The sequence below is a fragment of the Mesoplodon densirostris genome, chromosome 2, assembly GCF_025265405.1.
Source record: "Mesoplodon densirostris isolate mMesDen1 chromosome 2, mMesDen1 primary haplotype, whole genome shotgun sequence".
Classification (NCBI taxonomy): Eukaryota; Metazoa; Chordata; class Mammalia; order Artiodactyla; family Ziphiidae; genus Mesoplodon; species Mesoplodon densirostris.
Genome location: NC_082662.1, coordinates 52,568,842 through 52,591,663, shown reverse-complemented (window position 1 = coordinate 52,591,663; position 22,822 = coordinate 52,568,842). Strand labels below are relative to the sequence as shown.

Sequence of the window (22,822 nt, the reverse complement as noted above, 5' to 3'; positions counted from 1 at the left end):
ATCTCCCTCCCTCCCACCCTCCCCATCCCACCCCTCCAGGCAGTCACAAAGCACCGAGCTCATCTCCCTGTGCTCTGCGGCTGCTTCCCACTATCTATCTACCTTACATTTGGTAGTGTATATATGTCCATGCCTCTCTTTCGCTTTGTCACAGCTTACCCTTCCCCCTCCCCATATCCTCAAGTCCATTCTCAAGTAGGTCTGTGTCTTTATTCCCGTTTTACCCCTAGGTTCTTCATGACATTTTTTTTAATTCCATATATATGTGTTAGCATATGGTATTTGTCTTTCTCCTTCTGACTTACTTCACTCTGTATGACAGACTCTAGGTCTATCCACCTCATTACAAATAGCTCAGTTTCGTTTCTTTTTATGGCTGAGTAATATTCCATTGTATATATGTGCCACATCTTCTTTATCCATTCGTCCGATGATGGACACCTATGTTGTTTCCAGCTCCGGGCTATTGTGAATAGAGCTGCAATGAACATTTTGGTACATGTCTCTTTTTGAATTATGGTTTTCTCAGGGTATATGCCTAGTAGTGGGATTGCTGGGTCATATGGTAGTTCTATTTTTAGTTTTTTAAGGAACCTCCATACTGTTCTCCATAGTGGCTGTACCAATTCACATTCCCACCAGCAGTGCAAGAGTGTTCCCTTTTCTCCACACCCTCTCCAGCATTTATTGTTTCTAGATTTTTTGATGATTACCATTCTGACCGGTGTGAGGTGATACCTCATTGTAGTTTTGATTTGCATTTCTCTAATGATTAGTGATGTTGAGCATCCTATCATGTGTTTGTTGGCAGTCTGTATATCTTCTTTGGAGAAATGTCTATTTAGGTCTTCTGCTCATTTTTGGATCGGGTTGTTTGGTTTTTTGATATTGAGCTGCATGAGCTGCTTTTAAATTTTGGAGATTAATCCTTTGTCAGTTGCTTCGTTTGTCAATATTTTCTCCCATTCTGAGGGTTGTCTTTTCATCTTGTTTATGGTTTCCTTTGCTGTGCAAAAGCTTCTAAGTTTCATTAGGTCCCATTTGTTTATTTTTGTTTTTATTTCCATTACTCTAGGAGGTGGGTCAAAAAGGATCTTGCTGTGATTTATGTCATAGAGTGTTCTGCCTAAGGCATAGCTATTTTAAAATTTATTTTTCCTGATAATAAAATAACATTTCCTCATGTAGGAAATTTAGAATAATAGTTTTATAAGATATAATATGATATAATATAGCATAATGCAATATCCTAACTTCTATTAGGAGATACTTACTGTTTACTTCTGACATTTCCTTCTAGATATATTATGTACTCTAACACATGAACACATATATATCTCTACATGAATTTATAGTTAAGATAATTATATGTTTTCATTTATTTGTATAACTAGACATTTTCTTTTGTCATTAAAATTATTCATAACTATTTTATTGGCTCCATACATTCTCTCATATGAAAATAGAATGAAATCCTCAATACATCCATCTATTAAAAAATACTTAGAGTTTTAAATTGTTCTTTTTCTGCATTTTTTTCCTTAATATACATTCTTAAAAATTGATTTACTAGGTTAAAAATTTCAAGTTCCTGACTCTTAACATGTTTAGTCTGGTCATCCACTATAAGAATTATATCTATTTAAGTGACCATGAGCATTTGTTTTTCTTAATTCCAAAGAAGTTTTCTATATTTAAAACAATGCCTTGGGCTTCCCTGGTGGCCCAGTGGTTAAGAATCCACCCGCCAATGCAAGGGACAGGGGACACAGGTTCAAGCCCTGGTCTGGGAAGATCCCACATGCCGCAGAGCAACTAAGCCCATGTGCCACAACTACTGAGCCTGTGCTCTAGAGCCCACAAGCCACAACTACTGAGACCGCATGTCACAACTCCTGAAGCCTGCACACCTAGAGCCCGTGCTCCACAACAAGAGAAGCCACCACAATGAGAAGCCCATGCACCACAATGAAAAGTAGCCCCCACTCACCACAACCAGAAAAAAGCCTGCTCAAGGCAACAAAGACCCAATGCAGCCAAATTTTTTAAAAAATAATAATAATAAATAAAATAAATTTAAAAAATAAAACAATACCTTGTAATTGTTTTGACTTATGTCTTTAGTTATTAAACAAAGTTGAATAATTTTTAGATTTTTGTTTTTTATTTAAATTTCTTTGAATCATTCCTATAGGTTTTTCTCTTTTTTTCCCCTCTTTATTTAATATTAAAATTAAATGGAAGACTACTGAGAGAAAAAGAAGCCTCACGGTGAGGCAATTAAGGAGAGACATAGAGCAGAACTGGAGCTGACAAACTGCCTTGACTTTCTTCCTTTTCTAGTTGCAAACACTGAAAATATCTGTTAGACTTGTAAGTACAAAAGATATGTGATAACCTTTACGGTTCATCTTTGACACTGCCATTTCTTACAGTAAGGGTTTGGAGCAGATGGACAGATTATGAGTATATGGAAGATAAAGCCTGAGAAGAGAATAACATGGTCTCTCTATGGTAAATGATCCCTAGACAAATAACCAACATTTACTTCTTCACTACGCCATGCTAATTTACCAATGTTCCCAACACCATGCTAATACCTTCCCTTTCTTATGCCAGCCTAGTGCAGATGGAATCTGCTCTGAGTAACAAAGTGCAAAACTGTTTCTTCTCAGCAAGGAGTATGAGAACTTGAAGGCAGAAACTCAAACAGTACTCCAGAAATCAGTGACTGGTACTGCAAAGCAGATTAGCAGAGACCCCCCAGCTTCTACTAATCCCACAGATCATCAAATCAATCATGACCCAGATGATGTGGAAAAGAGCAAGCACCCAGAGAAAAACCAGAAACCAGAGGACAACCAATAACTCCTAACAGGAGCACTAAGTTGCAGATTTCTAGATGGCAAAGTGAGTAACAAATACCTGAACTTTTCTTGGTAATTGGATAGGAAAATTCAGAATTAGGTCGGAAACATAGACTCACACTAACACACATTTCTACTAATGGTAATTAACACAACTTGCATCAGATAGAATTAGAATCATTTTTTTATCTGAAAATGAATTTTAAGGCCATTTTGTATATTGCATCTTTGTTGACCACTAACTGAATTGGTCAGCCTATTCTATCTGTGACTAACTCAGCGATAGTTATACAGTGATGTCACCATACATGCAAATTTGGGGTGTGCTAGAGGGGGAGGGTTCGTTTGCTTTAACATTACAGGAAAAGATCATTTATGTTCAAAATCCAATGAAATATGTCTAGGTATCAAAAAATTATCAGCCTTAAACTATCTTGATATAAATATATTATCACTGCACTCTGTTAAGAATCAACCAAACAATCCACAACAAACTAACTTGGTAATGATGAATCTAAATGATTATTACTTTGTAATTAAAAAGCAAGAGTAGCAGCAATTGAAAACTGGACCCAAATCAAGACAAACTAATGATTCATTGGTAACAAAGTACCATTTCCCAAAATTTCTGAAGTTGCAATTAAACAGACATATAGAGGAGTTTTGCAGTGCTGCCAAGCATGAAGTAACAGCCAGATATTTTAGTAGAATACTGAATTAGAGTCTTCAGTAAACACTAACATAACTATTTTTAGTTTATAATTTTAATAGCCCTTACTAAATCACTCAGATGCTTGCTAGTTTCCAGTCATGACAATATAAAAGCCTGTGGATTTGGGATCTTTTGCTCATGAGAACTCTGCAAAGATTAAACTTTGGAGTGGTTACCAGTCCACCAATGGACCTCAGACCATGTTCTGCAAGGTCTCGAACACTGTGGACTTCTCTTTTTCCTTCCTAAAATTTTTATTGATCCTTCTAATTATAAAATATTATATACTCATGTAGAAATTTTGTAAAATGGAAGCATATAAATAAGAAGAAATTAAAATTCAATCAAATAGTGGTATATTTCTTTCTCTTCTTTCTTCCATGCATGGACACTGAATATGAACCATTATGTATATACTCTTTATTATCCTGGTCTATTCACTCTATATCAAGAATTCTCCCCCGGCTTCAAAAAATTCATCCTAAGTATCATGTTTAATGTCTCTATGAGAGTCATAATCAGAACTAACACTTATATAACATTTACTATGTGACAGGCACTATTCTAAGCTCTTTACATATATTAACTAACTTACTACTCCCCAAGCACCCAATGAGGTAGGAACTCTTATTATCTTCAGATCATAGATGAAGGAACTGAAAAACAAAGAGGTCAAGTGTGTTGCCCAGGTCATAAGGCTGAGAAGTGGCAGAGCCACAGTTGAGGCTCAGGTTCTAGATTCTTAATCCCCAAACTGTATTCATTCTTTTATGTGGATATAATATAGCTCATTTAACTAATCCCTTATTGATGGGCATTTAAGTCACTTCTAGTTTTTCTCTTATAAATGAAATTTTGTTTCTTGGCACTCCCCCTATCACATCAAGTTACCCATTTGGGGTACAGTTTCTGGATTAGCCATTGTAAAAGGCAGAATGTTCATTGGGTATGCTGTTCTTGGACCCCCACAATCTGATTATTTGCTAGCTCTGTAGTGCCAGAGGGAGATGATTTGTCCCTCCTCTCCCAGTATTCAAGGAGGTTTCTGATGGGAGGCTCAGCAGGGCTAACACCCAGCCACCAAACACAGCAATACCTCATAGGAAGTGGGGGCCTAATGGGTTCTGTCTGCCGAGTGTATGGTCCTTGGTGGCCAGGTGGCAGCCACAGTTGCCTGGTACAGAGACCCTCATTACCATCTTGACTAAGTGGTAAAGGGAATCCTGCCACAGTGAAAGAAGTAAACCAATCAGAACTCCTTCTAGATCCTTATTCCTCATACACAGATGAAAATAAGCCTTCCTCCCTGGGATGTAACAGGCAATCTGGACCAGTTGAATTTGCTCTAAAAGAAAAGTAGCTGATAGAGACTTGAGCCAACATGGGTGAGGACAGGCAAGTATGAAACTCTATTGTAAATTACAGATAAATTTGAAGACTATCGTTAGTAGGAGGTAAGTAAAGCTGAAAATGTTAAGAGAATCCATAGTTTCATGTATCCAAGAACAGTAAGGTAGCTTAGAAATCAACAAATACAAACTTTCATTTCACAAATGAAGAATAAGAGGCCAAGAGAGCTTAAATGATGGTTCACGGTCTCACAGTTAGAGCCTGGCTCTTCTCACTGCCAGCCCTAGGACCTTTTGTCTCTAAATTCTCTCCTTCCATGTCTTTGAAAATACATATATGTTGTTTACACTGTTTCTCAGAATCATCAGCTCTGCCTTCTCTCAAAAAAAAAAATGTATGACTAGAAACAGACTCAGTACCACAGTTTCAAAAATAAAATTAAAGTGTGCTTTTTGCATCTGGCAGCATGAAAATGAAAGTGTTCATGTTTTAATTTTAATAATTATCACAGTTGATTGGTAGTATGTTCTTTTCAGAGTCCTTTTGCATGTTTTATCTTGTTTGTTCTCCACAACAGCCGTTGAGGTAGGTAGAGACACATGATGTTATCCTCATTTTATAGATGAATAGACAGATGTCAGGGACATTTCCACTTGACTGTGCATTGGCAGCTGAGATTCAACAAGTTCAAAGCCAAACCTTTGATCCTGCTCTTCTTCCGGTGGTCTGTGTCTCACAGAAAGTTCCCACAACTCTCCCAGTTGCATAAGCAAGAAATCCGGACATGCTTTCCTCTTCTCCATCCCTAACTCTGATATCCAACTAATCACTGAGCCCTTTAAATTCCATCCTTTTTATGTCTCTCAAAGTGTCCTCTTACTTATGTTTCTTCTGCCATCATCCTAGTCAGACCACTATTACACATCAGTAGGAAGATTTTAATTATCTTAAAACAGGACTTATTTTTCTATGTTTTCTTCTCTTTATTGGTCAGCTGTGATAACAACAATGCTGTGGGACAAGCAAGCCCAATACTCAGTGGTTTATAACAATAGTCGTTTTTGTTCACACCACATATCTGAGTAAGACAGCCTTTACTTATTACAGTAGGACTTTCGAGGCTTGGCTCCAGACTGCAGATTTGGTTCAGGTCTGCTCTGTTTTTCTTATTGTTCTGAATCCAATGGGCTCCTCAAGGCAAGCTCTTCTCATGGTAATGGAAACATTTCAAGAGGACAAACACAACTGCATTACTCAACCACAAGTACATTTTAAGTCTTTGCTTATGTCATATCCACTAACATCCCACTGGCCAAAGCAAGCCACATGGCAAAGCACAACGCCAATGGGGCAGGGATATATATATGCTACCTCTTTTAGGAGGAATTTCAAAACCACTGATCAAGTGTATCCCCTACTTAAAAAACTTGAACACCACTGTTTAATCATCACTGCCCTAGTAGAAAATTCAAACTCCTTGACTTACTGTACCAACTCAATTCTGTTCACTGTCTACTTCCCTTCAATCCCTACCTTTCACTAAACTGAACTTCTATGTCCCAAATAGAGTTCTGCTTCTTTTTATCTCCTATCCTTTGACCATGCAATTACTTTTATGTGAAATTCTCTTCCCTCCTTCTCTATTTAACTCCTAATTACATCGGGGTCTCAACACAGATATCAAGTCTATCGAAACATCATTGTGGGCTTCCCTGGTGGCACAGTGGTTGAGAGTCCGCCTGCCGATGCAGGGGACACGGGTTATTGCCCCGGACCGGGAAGATTCCACATGCCACGGAGCGGCTGGGCCCGTGAGCCATGGCTACTGAGACTGTGCATCTGGATCCTGTGCTCCACAACAGGAGAGGCCACAACAGTGAGAGACCCATGTACCGCAAAAAAAAAAAAAAAAAAAAAAAGAGAGAGAGAGAGAAACATCATTGTCTCACCACCAAAACTTCCTTTTCTAAGGTACATCTACATCAATCTGTGCATATGGCAGATGTTATTATACTATTAAAATAGTTTGTTTCCTTGTCTATGTCCTTCCATGAGTCTGTAAATTCCTTGAGAATATTCATTTTTGTTTCCAAAGTGCGTCTCTCTATATATTAACCCAAAGCCAACATATTATTTAATGGAGAAACACTAGAGTCTTTCACATCAGAGTCAGGAGAAGTCAAAGTACCCAATATCTCTGCTGGGTTTTAATATTATGTTGGAGGTATTAGCTAATATAATTAAACAAGCGAAAGCAATCCAGGCATAATAATTAAAAAGGAGGAAAATCTCTTTTCAGATGGTAAGATTATATATATAAACTGTCACAATTTCTAATGAAGAAACTATTAAAACAGTAAGAGGGACTTCCCTGATGGCCCAATAGTTAAGAATCTGCCTGCCAATGCAGGAGACATGGGTTTGATCCCCGGTCCGGGAAGATCCCACATGCCACGGAGCAACTCAGACTGTGCACCACAACTACTGAGCCTGTGCTCTAGAGCCCGTGAGCTACAACTACTGAAGCCCACGTGCCTAGAGCTCATGCTCTGCAACAAGAGAAGCCACCATGATGAGAAGCCCTTGCACTGCAACGAAGAGTATCCCCTGCTCGCTGCAACTAGAGAAAGCCCACGTGCAGCAACAAAGACCCAATGCAGCCATAAATAAATAAATAAATAAATAAGTAAGTAAATTTATTATAAAAAATAACAGTAAGAGAATTTGGCAAAATAGAGTTATAGCATCAATATCCACAAATCAATGGTTTTCATATATACACACACACACACACACACACACACACACACACATACGTACGTACAAAAACTAGTTAGAAAATAAAATGGAAAACACCATTTACAATAGCAAATAGATACTTAACTAAATTAACTAAATAAATAAATCAGATACATAGGTATAAACTGAACAAGAAATAATGTCCAAACATTTATGAGGAAAAATATAAAATACTCTTGAAAAACATGAGTATATTTGAATGATGGAAAGGTATGCTATTATATTCTTGTACAGAAAAAAATTAACATCATCAATTTCTATCCAAATCCCAATGACCTTTTTTGTATAAATGTAAAAACTCATCCTAAAATTCATATGGAATCTCAAGGGACCTTGAATATCCAAAACAATCCTGAAAAAGACCAAAGCTGGAGGACTTATACTTTCTGATTTCAAAACTAACTGTAAAGATACAATAATCAAAGTGGTATAGTACTGGCATAAAGAGAGACATATGGACCAATGGAATAGAATAGGGAGTCCAAAAATACACCTTCACATATATGCTGAAATGATTTTTTTTTAGATTTATTTATTTATTTTTGGCTGTGTTGGGTCTTCATTGCTGTGCGTGGGCTTTTTCTAGCTGCAGGGAGCAGGGGCTACTCTTCGTTGTGGTGCGTGGGCTTCTCATTGCGGTGGCTTCTCTTGTTGCAGAGCATGAGCTCTAGGGCGTGCAGGCTTTAGTAGTTGCGGTGTGTGGGTTCAGTAGTTGTGGCTCGCAGGCTCTAGAGCGCAGGCTCAGTAGTTGTGGCTCATGGGCTTAGTTGCTCCGTGGCATGTGGGATCTTCCCGGACCAGGGCTCAAACCCATGTCTCCTGCATTGGCAGGCGGATTCGTAACCACTGTGCCACCAGGGAAGCCTGAAATGATTTTTTGACAAGGATGCCAAGATGATTCAATTGGAAAAAGACTTTTTTTTCAACAAATGGTACTGGGAAAACTGGATATCTGTATACAAAAGTATGATCACCATATACAAAAATTAACTCAAAACGAATTTATGACTTAAATTTAAGATCTAAACCTATAAAACTCTTGAAAGGAAAAATAGGGAAAAACCTTCACGTTAGATCTGGCAATGATTTCTTGGATCTGACCCCAAAGGCACAGGCACCAGAATAAAAAATTGACAAACTGGATTTCATGAAAATTTTAAAATGCTGTGCATCAAAAGACACTATCAAGAGAGTAGAAAGGCAGCCCACAGAATGGGAGAAACTATGTGCAAAACATAAATCTGATAAGGGAATTAATGTCCAGAATATATAGACAACTCCTAAAGCACAACAACAACAAAACAACCTGATTCAAAAATGGGCAAAGGACTTGCATAGACATTTCTCCAAAGAAGATACACAATGACCAATAAGCACATGAAAAGATATTCAACATCACTATCACATTAGTGAAATGCAAATCAAAACTATAATGAGGTACCACCTCACACGCATTAGGACAGCTACTAAAAAAAAAATGAAAGAAAGGAAAAAAACAGAAAATAACAAATGTTGGCAAGGATGTAGAGAAATTGGAACCCTTGTGCACTGTTGGTGAGAATGTAATATGGTACAGCCGCTGTGCAGCAGTTTCTCAAAAAGTTAAAAATAGAATTACCATTAGGTCCAGCTAGTCCACTTCTGGTAATACACAAAAGAGTTGAAAGGAAGGTCTCAAGGAGATATTTGTACAGCCATGTTCATAGCAGCATTATTCACAATAGCTAAAATGGAGAAGAAACCCAAATGTCCATCAACAGATGAATGGATAAGCAAAATGTGGTGTATGCCTACAATGGAATATTATTCAGCCTTAAAAATGTAGGAAAGTCTGATACAGGCTACAACATGGATAATTTTCACATTTGTTAAGTAAAATAAGCCTGTTACAAAAAGGCAAATACTGTATGGTTCCACTTATACAAGATACTCAGAGTAGTCAAAACATAGGGACAGAAAGTAGAATGGTGGTGCCAGGGCCTGAGGGGAGGAGGGAATAGGCAGTTGTTTAATAGGTATAGAGTTTCAGTTTTGTATGATAAAAAGAGTTCTGTGGATGCATGGTGGTGATGGTTACACAATAACATGAGTAGACTTAATACCACTGAACTGTGCACTTAAAAATGGTGAAGATAATGAATTTTATGTCATGTGTATTTTACCACAATTCCAAAGAATGGGAAAAAACATGAACAAAATCAAGATGTCAATCCTCCCTGAGGCAATTTATAAACTTAATGTGATTCCAGTAAAAATAGTATAAGATTTTTGTTTTGTAAATCATCAAATTGGTTATAAAGTTAATTTGAAATAATAAACAAGCAAGAATAATCAGTAAAACCCTGAGAAAAGCAGTGGGTACATGGCTAGCATTACCAGATATAAAATGTAAAAGCTCTGTTTCTAAAATAGTGTTACTTTGGCACATAAATAGATGAGACTAATAGACTTGAAAAAAAAAGTGAAGAAATAAACCCAATGGCATATTGCAATTTTGTGTATAATAAAGATGACATCACAAATTAGTAGGGAAAACATAGACTTTTTAATAAGCAATATAGGATTATCTAGCTATAGAGAAAATTTTAAATCGTGTATATTCCTCACATATTATACATGTAATGATGTATACCAGGATGTATTCCAAATGGATCAGGGATTTAATATAAAAATTAACTGCATGGTAGTACAAGAAAATGGGCAATTTCCTCTATAATCTGAGATAAGGGAAAATTTTCTCAACTGTGACTCAACATGCAGATACAATAAGAAAAAATGTGATAATTTTGATTACACATATGTGGCCAGAACAACCATCAGCAAAGCACATAGATACTTAACAAACTGGGGAAAATATCTGCAACTTATATCATAAATATATCCCTAACAGATAGAATCTTCTATCTAAAAATTAAGAAGAAAAAAGACAGTAAACTATTAGAAAAATGAACAAAATATAGGAACAGACAGGTCACAGAATGATAAATATAAATGACCCTTAAACATATCAAAAGATATAGCCTTGCTCTTAATAAAAGGAATGAGAGTTAAAACCACCTTGAGATATAACTTCTCACCTATTACACTGGCAAAAGTCCAGAAAATTGACAACATACTTTGTTAGAAGGTAGAGGAAATTTTAAATGGAACAACCACTTTGGAAGGAAATTAGGCAATAATCAGCAAAACTACTTAAGTATGAATTTTTTGACATGAAAATCTCACTTTCAGAAATCTATCCCAAAGGTATACTGGAAATATGTCTAACAATTTATGTAGAAGGTATTCGTTGCAGCATTACTTATTATATCAAAAACTGTAAACAACCTAAATTTCTTTTTTTTTACATCTTTATTGGAGTAAAATTGCTTTACAATGGTGTGTTAGTTTCTGCTTTAAAACAAAGTGAATCAGTTATACATATACATACGTTCCCATATCTCTTCCCTCTTGTGTCTCCCTCCCTCCCACCCTCCCTATCCCACCCCTCCCTCCCACCCTCCCTATCCCACCCCTCTAGGTGGTCACAAAGCACCGAGTGGATCTCCCTGTGCTATGCGGCTGCTTCCCACTAGCTATCTATTTTACGTTTGCTAGTGTATATATGTCCATGCCACACTTTCACTTCGTCACAACTTACCCTTCCCCCTCCCCATATCCTCAAGTCCATTCTCTAGTAGGTCTGTGTCTTTATTCCCATCTTACCCCTAGGTTCTTCATGACATTTTTTTTTCATAGATTCCACATATATGTGTTAGTGTATGGTATTTGTCTTTTGCTTTCTGACTTACTTCACTCTGTATGACAGACTCTAGGTCCATTCACCTCACTACAAATAACTCAATTTCTTTTCTTTTTATGGCTGAGTAATATTCCACCATATATATGTGCCACATCTTTATCCATTCATCCAATGATGGACACTTAGGTTGTTTCCATCTTCTGGCTACTGTAAATAGAGCTGCAATGAACATTTTGGTACATGAACCTTTTTGAATTATGGTTTTCTCAGGGTATATACCCAGTAGTGGAATTGCTGGGTCATATGGTAGTTTTATTTGTAGTTTTTTAAGGAACTTCCATACTGTTCTCCAAAGTGGCTGTACCAATTCACATTCCCACCAGCAGTGCAAGAGTGTTCCCTTTTCTCCACACCCTCTCCAGCATTTATTGTTTCTAGATTTCTTGATGATGGCCATTCTGACTGCTGTGAGATGATATCTCATTGTAGTTTTGATTTGCATTTCTCTAATGATTAATGATGTTGAGCATTCTTTCATGTGTTCGTTGGCAATCTGTATATCTTCTTTGGAGAAATGTCTATTTAGGTCTTCTGCCCATTTTTGGATTGAGTTGTTTGTTTTTCTGTTATTGAACTGCATGAGCTGCTTGCAAATTTTGGAGATTAATCCTTTGTCAGTTGCTTCATTTGCAAATATTTTCTCCTATTCTGAGGGTAAACAACCTAAATTTCCATCAATAAGGGACAGGTTGAAAAAACTAAGGTACATCCATACATGGAGTATTATAAAAACTTTAATAAAACTGTAGAAAGTAATGAAGAATATCACTATATATATGAATCATATATATACACATATATATACACACATAGACATACATATAATTGTATGGTTATATCCATACTATATATCATTGTATGGAATAATATAGCTAGATGTACTATTAATTAAACAAAAGCAAAGTGAAGAAAAGTATGTAGATTATGCTTCCAAATATCTATTATTGCTTATGTTTTTAAAAATGAAGGAATTAATAAAGTTTTTTTTACAAAAACATGGTTACCTCTTGGGACTAGAGGGACTATAATGGAGGGATCAAGAATAGAAACCACAAATCTCTGACTAAATCTTGTTCTGTAGATTTGGCTTTGGAACTATTTAAATATTTTACATAAATATAAAACTAACTTAAATGTTTAAAAAAATTAAGCCCTAAAAATTGAAAACAAAATAAAGTAAGTCTGTTTTAGTTATCTATTGCTGTATAACAAATTGTCTGAAAAAGTGGCCACTTAAACCAATAACCATATATTATCTCTCACTGTTTCTGAGGGACAAGAATCCAGGAATGGCTTAGATGAGTAGTTCTTGCTCAAGGTCTCCCATGAAATTTCATGCCAAATGTCAACAGGAATGCAGTCACCTGAAGGCTTACCCAGGGCTAGAAGATCCACTTCTAGGCCCCTTTGAGTGGCTATTGACAGAGATCTCAGTTACTTGTTGGCTGTGGCCAGAGATATTGTCTCTTTTCAATTTGGGCCTCTCCATAGGGCTGCTTGTGACATGGTATCTGGCTTTCCCAAGATAAGTTATCCCAGAAAGGGAGAGAGAGAGTGAGTGTGTGTGTGCACAACCAAAACTGAAGCCCCAATGTCTTAATAACCTAATCTCAGAAGTGGCATACCATCACTTGTACAGTGTTCTTCTATTGGTTATCCAGACTAATTCTAATTAAGTGTGGAGGGGAAGGCCTGCACAAGAACATGAGTACTAGGAGGCAGGGATCACTGGGGCCACCTTGGAGACTAGCTACCACATGAACCTATGTATTAATTGACAGCAAAACCAAAGAGCGTGGAACTATTGTAAATAACTTTAAAACAGAATAACTTCACTGTATGTCTCTAGTGGGGTATATATTCTAAGGAAATTTTTTTTGAAAAAATACCTTTAAAGGTTTTCAGTAACCATTATGTTGATATTGTTCTTCTGTCCACCCCTCATAGATCTTTTGGAAGGAGACACACAGAAAATAGCAAACAAATTCATAATATAGTTGTACAATATACAAAATATTTAAAATACATATGGCATTCATTCTTCACAGCATTCCTGGGAGCACAATATATTTTCCCCTTTTCATATCAAGGCCATAAAATTTAGTCTGTAATGTCTACGCCAAAAGATCTATGAGGGGCTGTTAGCATTCATACCTGTCTTGTTCACCTGTATCTCTAGTGCCAAAGATAAAGGCACTGAATAAATTTTCTGTATAAATGGGAATAAAGGGACTAAAGAACACCTTGACTCCATGAGAATGATAAGTGTTGATAAATGCGTATTTAGAATACTGTAATATAGAAGTGTATCAATTCTCAGAAGCAGAAAATATTTATATGTGCTTGAAAATATAAATATTTTATATTACAAGGAATTTATAAAGAAACGTATTGTTCTGAGAACACTATGTCTGAAATACCTAACTAAATACCTTGCAGAATGAAACTGTTCTGTGGACAGACTGTGGAATAGTTCTTATCCCAGAGGAAAGGTGAAAAGCAGGGTCCAAATCTTATCTGCACAATTTACTAGGAAGTAAATTTTGGGCAAGTCTAGCCTAGTGCTAGATCTACGAAAAACATTACCATGACTCCCCACTGCCCTCAGGATAAAGCACAAATACTAACAAGAGTTAAGGCTATTCATCTCCTTTCTCCTGCCTCCCTCTCCAGCCTTGCCTTTTGTCTTTCCAAAAACTTAAGTGATGCTCTGAGAGCATCCATTACTCTCTTTTAGGCACGTGCACCTTTGAGGTTTTCTACATCCAGTTTCCTTTTCCTGTACTCTTCCTTCTTCTCTTCTCCTCTTTATTCCCCTTTATTCCCATTCCGTCCATCACGGAAGTCTCCACTCCTTAGCCTATCCAAATCTACCTCATCTTTCAAGCCTAGACTTAAATGTCATTGCTTCCAGACCTGGACCACCAAGTCCAGGTTAGATGGACCCATGGGCTGTTCTAATAGTGTCCCTTACCATCCCATGGTGTACTGTCACAGTCGCTTGTCATACCTCTCATCATCTGCAAGCTCTGTGAGAGCAGAGGCCATATCTGTTTTATTCACTGTAGGGCCTATCACAGTGCCTGGCCTAGCCTAGGCAAGCCATAAGTATTTCTTAAATGAAGGAATACAGTTACTTAACTTCTGTAAGCCTCAGCATTCCAAATATAAAATGGTACAAATACTACCTACCTTATAGGGTTGTTGTACGGATTAAATTGAATGATATAAACAAAGTACTCATAATGGTACCTTGTAGAGAGTATGTGCCCAATATATGTCATGTTATTATTATGCTTATTTTAGAATGCTCTGCCACTGCTGCTCACTCTGCCCACTCTAGAGACCCTCTTGATTTTTCTTTAAAATGTTTCATGACTATACAGCATCTGTAGGTTGCTATTCATACTGATAGGTTATTCAATATAACTATCAATTGAGTACAGACACTCAGTTTTCAGTGAATCCTTCTGATAATGTCTCCTTTCAATTACTTGACATTAAAAATAGCCATGTGATTCAATTTGTACCCAGGATTTTAATTTAATCAAGTATGGCAAGGTGACACATATAGAGGCAACTGCCTTTGAAAGAATGTATTATTTACATTTCCCAGTGAAAAGGGGGCATGCCACACCATGCAGGGCCACATGTGGAAGCACCAAAGTCAATCAGGAGGCAGAGGAGTGAGGGGAGAGCACAGGCCACAGCCTTTACTGGGGTTTCCATGGGAAAGGTAATGCAGATCAGAACTGGCTGGTTTGAACAATTCCAGTGGGCTTTGGGCCCACTGGAGGCTCAAAGAGGGGCTGTCCCCAGTCTTATATCTGGACCTGGGTAGATTTAGGGCAAGGGAAATATTGGCTTGGTGTGTGAGAGTTAGATAAAGGAGGTGGTTAGAGATATGGACTTAGGATTGGTTGGTTCACATATTAAAGATGTATTAGCAGGCAAGCTGCTTACTATCTCTAGGAATTACTTAGCACTTGAAGGGGCAGTCTCCTCCAGCCAGCAAGGCCCCCAAGATGTCAAACCATCATAAAATACAGAAAATAAAAAACATTATTACTACATCATACACCATGGCATGAGGGAATGGGATTTTATCATTGACCCTTGTTCCATCATTTATTCTGTTGTAACCTTTAATAACATTGCTCTTGGGGTGTAATATTCTAGGTGTTTTAATCTCTTCTATTCCATTCTTGACAAAGCTCACAATTGCCTTTGCTGCTCTTCTTGAATCTGCTAATTGAAACAGCCCAAGGTTAGCCCTATCTCTAATAATAGCCCTCCATTTGCCTATAAACATCTTATGGTCTACCTATTTTTTCTTTGTCACCGACACCTTCTTTATTGCACAAAAGAAAAAGTGTCTAATTGTCCATTTATTTATCAAACTTGTGTTAACTGCATAATGATGAAGTTAATGTTGAGGTAACCTTTCTCTTCTGTGGGGATTCAATGACTCAATGACCACATGGGCTGAAGTCATTTGGAACTGTGAATGTGTTTTAAGTATTTGTTGACTCGGACTTCCCCGGTGGTGCAGTGGTTAAGAATCCACCTGCCAGTGCAGGGGACATGGGTTCGAGCCCTGGTCCAGGGAGATTCCACATGCTGCAGAGCAACTAAGCCTGTGCGCCACAACTACTGAGCCTGTGCTCTAGAGCCCATGAGCCACAACTACTGAGCCCACGTGCCACAACTACTGAAACCTGCACGCCTAGAGCCTGTGATCCACAACAAGAGGAGCCACCGCAATGAGAAGCCCAAGCACTGCAACGAAGAGTAGCCCCCACTCGACACAACTAGAGAAAAGCCCAGGCGCAGCAACAAAGACCCAGTGCAGCCATAAATAAATAAATAAATTTATTTATTTTTAAAAAAAGAATTTGTTGACTCACTCATATTCTCCCTTTTTTCTTTCTCTTCACCCATCCCTTCTGATCCTTACTACTATTTGTCTTTGTTTCTTTAAGATTCCCAACCAGGAAAATGTCTACTGCAGCTCTGTACCAACTGGAGACCAGTCCCTGTCCTATATCCATGGCCTCCCCAGGAGAAACCTTAGAGACTGGTCCTTAGAACAGATGGCAAGGGGCAGCCCTGACTAACCCAATGTGTGTATCCTAAAAGTTGTTGGGCTGTTTTCTATTGTGGTTGAAGGGGTATTATTTGTTAACTGTACATTTTGATGTGAAACAGATAATAAGAAGGTCTGAGCATGGACTGGTGGACACCACACTCCATATGTCCCATCAGCTTTCAAGGAAGCTTCCCTGAGGAGTTCACTGGCAAACCTCAAATGATTCCCCTGAACATTGCATCTTACTTCCCCCTTACTCCTCCCAGATCCAATGAGTCTCTAAGATTTGTTATTCTAAATTCCCATATAATCAAAAATTGTTTTGTAAAAGGCAGATGATACATGTTAAGGAGGCTTCTAACAGAGCATGTACTCTGAAATGATTTCCTTCTTTTCTTCTCCTAAAGAAAAAGGTCCTGAGACATTGTAAACTAATGAATATACCCAGACTGAATACTTACTCTGAAGTGTAAGTGTTCTTCCCTGTTCTTTTTAGGACAAGGCTTAAAAGTGGATGCTTTGATACCAGCCAAACTAGGCTTCTTCTTCCTTGCATTAGTGTTTAGTCATTTTGTTTTAGAGCCCTGTTAATTTGTTATTACTGTTGTTGTTTCAGGATATTGGCCAGAGGCCAAGTGGAACAACAAAAGAAGACACTTCTTGCTGGTCAGAAGAGAACTCAAGTCATGCCTTTTGAGTTCTGGCTTATTAGACAAGCTTCAGAAAGAGCTGAAGATCCTGTCTCTTCAAGATTTCTTCTCCAATCTCAGCTGAGCTGCCTCTTCTTGAGGCTTGAGGTCCCTCTGCAGTTACCAACAGTCAAGATCCTTTGCCAGCGATTTTCTGGGAGGGGATCTCCTAAAATGGTATGACCATCTTTTTATTTTAAGTGTGGGTTCCTTTTGTTTACTTCACTTGTACCCACCAGAGTAATAGAATTAAAAGATAAGTTTCTTTCTTGAAAATAACCTTTACTATTGACCCATAAGATACAAAGCATATTTATATTCATATGTGGAAATCTCTAGTCAGATAAGACCCAAATAGAAAACAGATTTAGGTCTCAGCCTTGTTTAATTTCTCTTTAAAGGGTGTCCTGTCCAAACTTTCATTCTCTGCTCTTAACAGCATTGGGATACTTACAGAAGCAAGATAATGGGTCCACCTGAGTCTATTTACAAGCTGATCAGTCTATAGGCTCTGAGGTTAGAATGGAGAACTTATCAAAGATGTATCATGACAGTTCCTAGAGAGTTAAGAGGTGAGAGGTATCTTTGAAATATAATTCACCACCATCATTTCACTGAGTAGGAAACTGAAACCCAGAGGGGTTAAGGAACTTGCTCAGGGCACCCAGAGAATTAATAGTAGACCCAGGACAGAGATAAAGGCTCCCCAAAGATGAGACCAGGGTTCTTGCTCTGAGCACTGCACTTCCCAAGCTCACATTGTGAGTGAATACAAAGCATAATCCAAGTGTAACCAAATTCTGGGAGCTAAAGGAAAATATCCTAAAATAGGAAGAAATAATACCAATGGATAAATCACTTGTGAGCATGTGTTGATGGAAAATCAGGCCAAAACCAATCTCATAGGGCTAATCTGAGGATTTAGTAGTATAATAAATGCAAATTACCTGGTCTCATGTTTAGCATTTAGTAGGTACTCAAATAAATGTTAGTTCTATCTCCTGCCCATCCCTTATCTGTGAAAATAGAATCAGTTGTATATTTATGAGACATATTTAGCAATACAATATCAACCTATTAGTACAAACTCTCTGAATCTTCACTTCAAGCCAATTCACCAGCCTGAGATCTAGTTTCTATCAGGAACTTATCTGGCTCCCCATCTCCACTGCTATGCCCTCTACTGCCCTGGAGTTGTCTGCCCACCAGACCAAAGTCCCTAGCATATCATCCAGCCCAGCAATGGAAATGATGACATTCTTTTAGTCCTTTACTATGTAAAAAAAAAAGTCTTGAGTTTTTCACCTAGGTAAATAAGGCCTTGCCCCTAAGTAATCTGACTATATCTGTTGAATATATCTATGTAAGAGATGTGTGTGAGAGAGAGAAGCTAGATGCTAGGTTATGCTATTGTAACAAATTGCCCCAAAGTTTCAGTGGCTCAAAACAATAAAAGTTTATTTTTCATAATGAGTCCACCCCAGGCTCTTCTCAGTACCATCATCATCTTAGCTCCAAACCCATGCTGATGAAGCATCCACTCTGTAGGACTTTTGGATGTGATGGCAGAGGGGAAAAAGAGAGACCTGGAGGGTGTCATGTCAGCAGTTTAATCATCAGCCCAGAAGTAGCACGTGTCACTTCTGCTCACAGCTCACTGGCCAGAACTGGTCATCACCCTACTCAACCAGGAAGTATTATTTTACCATATGTCCAGAGGGGAAAATAAAAGGAATCGTTGACAAAAAGCACTAATCATTATTATATTTTAAAACCTGTTTTTAACAGTTTTAATGCTAAAACTTTTCCAAATACATTTTATCTCAGCAGGCATCTTCTTTCCCCTACATGTAAATTAAATGAGGCTGTTCTGTTTGATATTTAATTTTCAGGTGAATTATGAAAAGCTACTCTGGTTTTTTAAAGTTGCAGCTTCAGGGTTTCCCTGGTGGCGCAGTGGTTCAGAGTCCACCTGCCGATGCAGGGGACACGGGTTCGTGCCCCGCTCCGGGAAGATCCCACATGCCGCAGAGCGGCTAAGCCCGTGAGCCAGGGCCACTGAGCCTGCGCGTCCGGAGCCTGTGCTCCGCAACGGGAGAGGCCACAACAGTGAGAGACCTGCATTCCGCAAAAAAATAAATAAATAAAATAAAATAAAAAATAAAGTTGCAGCTTCAGATGATCCACAGCAAAACAAAAGAGTTGAGGACAGCAAGGTGAAAGAAACTCAGGGTGATAGGCATCAAACGTACTTTTCTCCCTTTTTGTGGGCATAGTATTTGTAGACTTCAAGAGCTGGCAGGGATTGCGGAGGTCGTACACTCGAAAACTTCACCTAATGCAGAATCACTTTGCTCTTCACCAACAGTTGGCTTCTGCTTATAGATATTTTTTTCTCTCTTGTACACAGGCCAGCATAGAAAGTTATTTGCAACAATTACCAGCTTCTTAACATCAAGCATGTGGCTTTTTTATGAAGTTGCCATGTGAAAATGAAAAACCTCATTATGAAATCAGAAATGAGTGTATACTGGGGCAGAGCTCCAGTTCATACAGTATGATTCCAGAAATACGTTCTGTCAGTGAACTCCTGGGTTACAGGCACTAGCAGAGAAAGGTTTGAGGTACAGAAATCAAAAATTCCTTCACATAATCTCAAAGGAAAGAAATGACTCAACGTAAAAATAGGATGTGAGGAATAGCGTTAGAAATGAGGCACAGTAAAACATGACAGTCTCTGTGTTCTCCACAAAAAATGACAAAGTGCAGTGGTTAGGAGCATAACTTCCATTGACAGAAGCCTGGACTCAATTCCTGTTTCTGCCCATTAGTGGCTCTGCAACATTTGGCTGGTCATTTATCCTCTCTGTGCTTCCATTCTCCAACTGTAAAATGGGAACAATGATAGATTTCCCTTCACTTCATAGATTTGTAAGAGGAACTGAGTTAGTCAATGCAAAGTTCTTAAAAATAGTGCCTGATAGATAGTAAGTGCTATATAAGTGTTTTTTACTATTTTAAACTATCCTACCAGAAGACACTCTTTCCTCTTACAAATAATGTGACATAGTGGTTAAGAGCCATGGCATTGAAGTGTATCACTTCACTCTAGGAAAAAGGCACCGTGTCCTATAAAAATATCCCTGGGCCAAGTAATAGACTTGATTCCTTTCTATGATGTGCCCTTTTTGACTGCAATACTTCATTCAACACACATTCATTGAATGCCAGCTGCTTGCCAGGCACACTTTGCTGAGCACAGTGAATTCAGAGATTGGCAAGGCCCAGTATCTCCCTCAGGGGCTCACAGTCCAAAGAAAATGATGCTGCCATGTGGGTACACCAGTCAACTATCACTTGGCGCAATTGCCCTGCTGAGAGCTGTAAAGCCCTGGCAATATTTAATAATCAGCAACCACACTTCACATAGAACAAATAGTGAGATTTGAGCCCTGAAGGGTAGTAGACGATGAACCAGAACATATTGCCACTTATTGGCAGATATGGGTCTTACGAATCCTAGACAGAAAACTTTTCTTGAGCCCTAGACTAGGTTATATCTCTTTGCGATATGATCCCATAGCCCTTTCCCTTTATAACAGTCATTGTACTTGTAATTACTTCTTTGACATTTGAGGTGAGGAATGGTATCTTTCCTGGCCAACTCAGTGTCCAGCATACTTCTAGCATAGTTCCTGGCACATGGGAGATGCTCAATAAATATCTGTGGAATGTCATTAGCACTCCAGTTATCCAGAGAGCTTGCATCACTTCACTCGCAGGGACATTCGGAAATCTACTGTATAGAAAAGGTGCATAAAGACATCATTTTGAATTCATCAGAGAAGGTGCTGCTCTATATAAACCAGACAGTGTGTTTATGGAAGAGCAGGACTGATGACCTGTAATTAATCCAGGCTCTTTGTTAATTAATGTACAGCTCAGAAAAAGGCCCTCCCCGGTTCCATCAGGTAGAGCCTTAAATGGGGCACTCTGTGATGTTTAAAAAGCCTCCAGCATCACCAGTGGCAGCAGAAGTGGCAACAGCTCTCATCACCTAAGTTGGACCAGATGAAGTGAACTCCTGCAGCATGTTTTTCTACGAAATCCACCAGCTGCAGTAAATGGGTTCCATATAACACCTGCCCATTCAGTACTCTGTGTGCTGAGCCGAAGGCCAAAACCTTACGAATTCCTACCCACAGGAACTTGTTTTGCAAGAAAAGGAAAGAGGAAGGAAAACTTCTGATTCAAATCTGGGACACATACATCAGATTGGTAAGGCCAATCTGTACAAGATCCACATGATATAGGAGCAAAACAGACTCAGCCCACGTCTTATGGAGCAGTCTACTAGGGAGGAGGTCAGGCAGGAAACAACAGCTAAAAGAATAAGGAAGCAGTTGCAACTTGAGGGAGACTTAGTAAGGAAAAGAACAAAGAACTATGAAAGAGTCTCTCAAGCAGGGGGTTATGGAGCAACAGGAGGGCTGCCGGTGAGCCTCAATTTCCAGTTCCTCATTCAGGGACATCACATTGGCAGCTTGACATCAGCCATGGTGGGAGTACTGGCACCATGAAAATTAGTAATGCTACAGGTTAGGGCTTTATCTTGGAGAGCTAGTCGTTAAAGATTTACTGGCACACCACTGAAAGGAAACTGATTTACATGAGTGGAGGTTGGGGGATGTCATGGAATGTCCCTCTAGGGAAGTGGCACTTAAGTGGGAGTGGAAATAAGGAAAAGCTTCACTGTGGAGAAGATAGTGCAGCTTGGATCTGGGAGGACACATACATTTGAATGTTAAATGAGTAAACCTCTCAAACTAGTTTCACAAAATAAATGACTATAACATTTCATCACCCTGTTGTTTTTTGCCAATTATTTAAAGTAACAATGGTCAGTTAGATACACTATTTTAATAACTACTTACATTTGCATGCCAGACGGTAAGTAAATAATTGTACCCAAACATTTTCTGGGTTTTCCAGATACAAAGAGCAGAGTCGAGGATAATGCAGGAAGTTCACCTGCTTCAAGATTTCCTTCTATATAGATCCCTGGTTACAGGGATCTGGTAGGATCTGCTGTGGCAATGGACAGTTTGGAAATTTGATTTGCTATCAGTAATTATCTGGGCTTAAGAAAAGATAAAGCAGGAAAAGTAAACTACTATGGTCACTTCTAAGTTTTTCTAACCTGGAAAAAAAGAGTTAGTGGATTACAAGTTTTGGTCTATGTTCTAGTTCAGTTGGTTGGTACCTCTGGTAGAACAGACTGTGGGACTCAATAGAGTGGAACAGACTTTAGTTAATCTATGCAATCTCCACATGTAGTCCCATGACAAGGTTACCCAGATTTAGAAGGCCTTACTAGGTGGGTCCTCTCATTCCACAGTATATATTGGGGTGAGAGGTATGGTGTGAAAACACACAGCAGCTTTTTTGTTGTTGTTGTTAACATCTTTATTGGGGTATAATTGCTTTACAATGGTGTGTTAGTTGCTGCTGTAG

At 38.5% G+C, this 22,822-nt stretch overlaps 1 protein-coding gene across 1 annotated transcript in view; it reads left to right on the top strand.

The window, feature by feature from the left end:
• The window catches only part of C2H1orf87 (chromosome 2 C1orf87 homolog), an 89,337-nt gene that overhangs the window by 24,986 nt on the left and 41,529 nt on the right, over window positions 1–22,822 (top strand). The window contains 7 exon segments of the mRNA XM_060119356.1: window positions 2,676–2,910; window positions 16,513–16,653; window positions 17,236–17,272; window positions 17,275–17,349; window positions 17,352–17,485; window positions 19,201–19,264; window positions 19,475–19,556. Coding sequence (XP_059975339.1) covers window positions 2,676–2,910; window positions 16,513–16,653; window positions 17,236–17,272; window positions 17,275–17,349; window positions 17,352–17,485; window positions 19,201–19,264; window positions 19,475–19,556 — 768 coding nt within the window.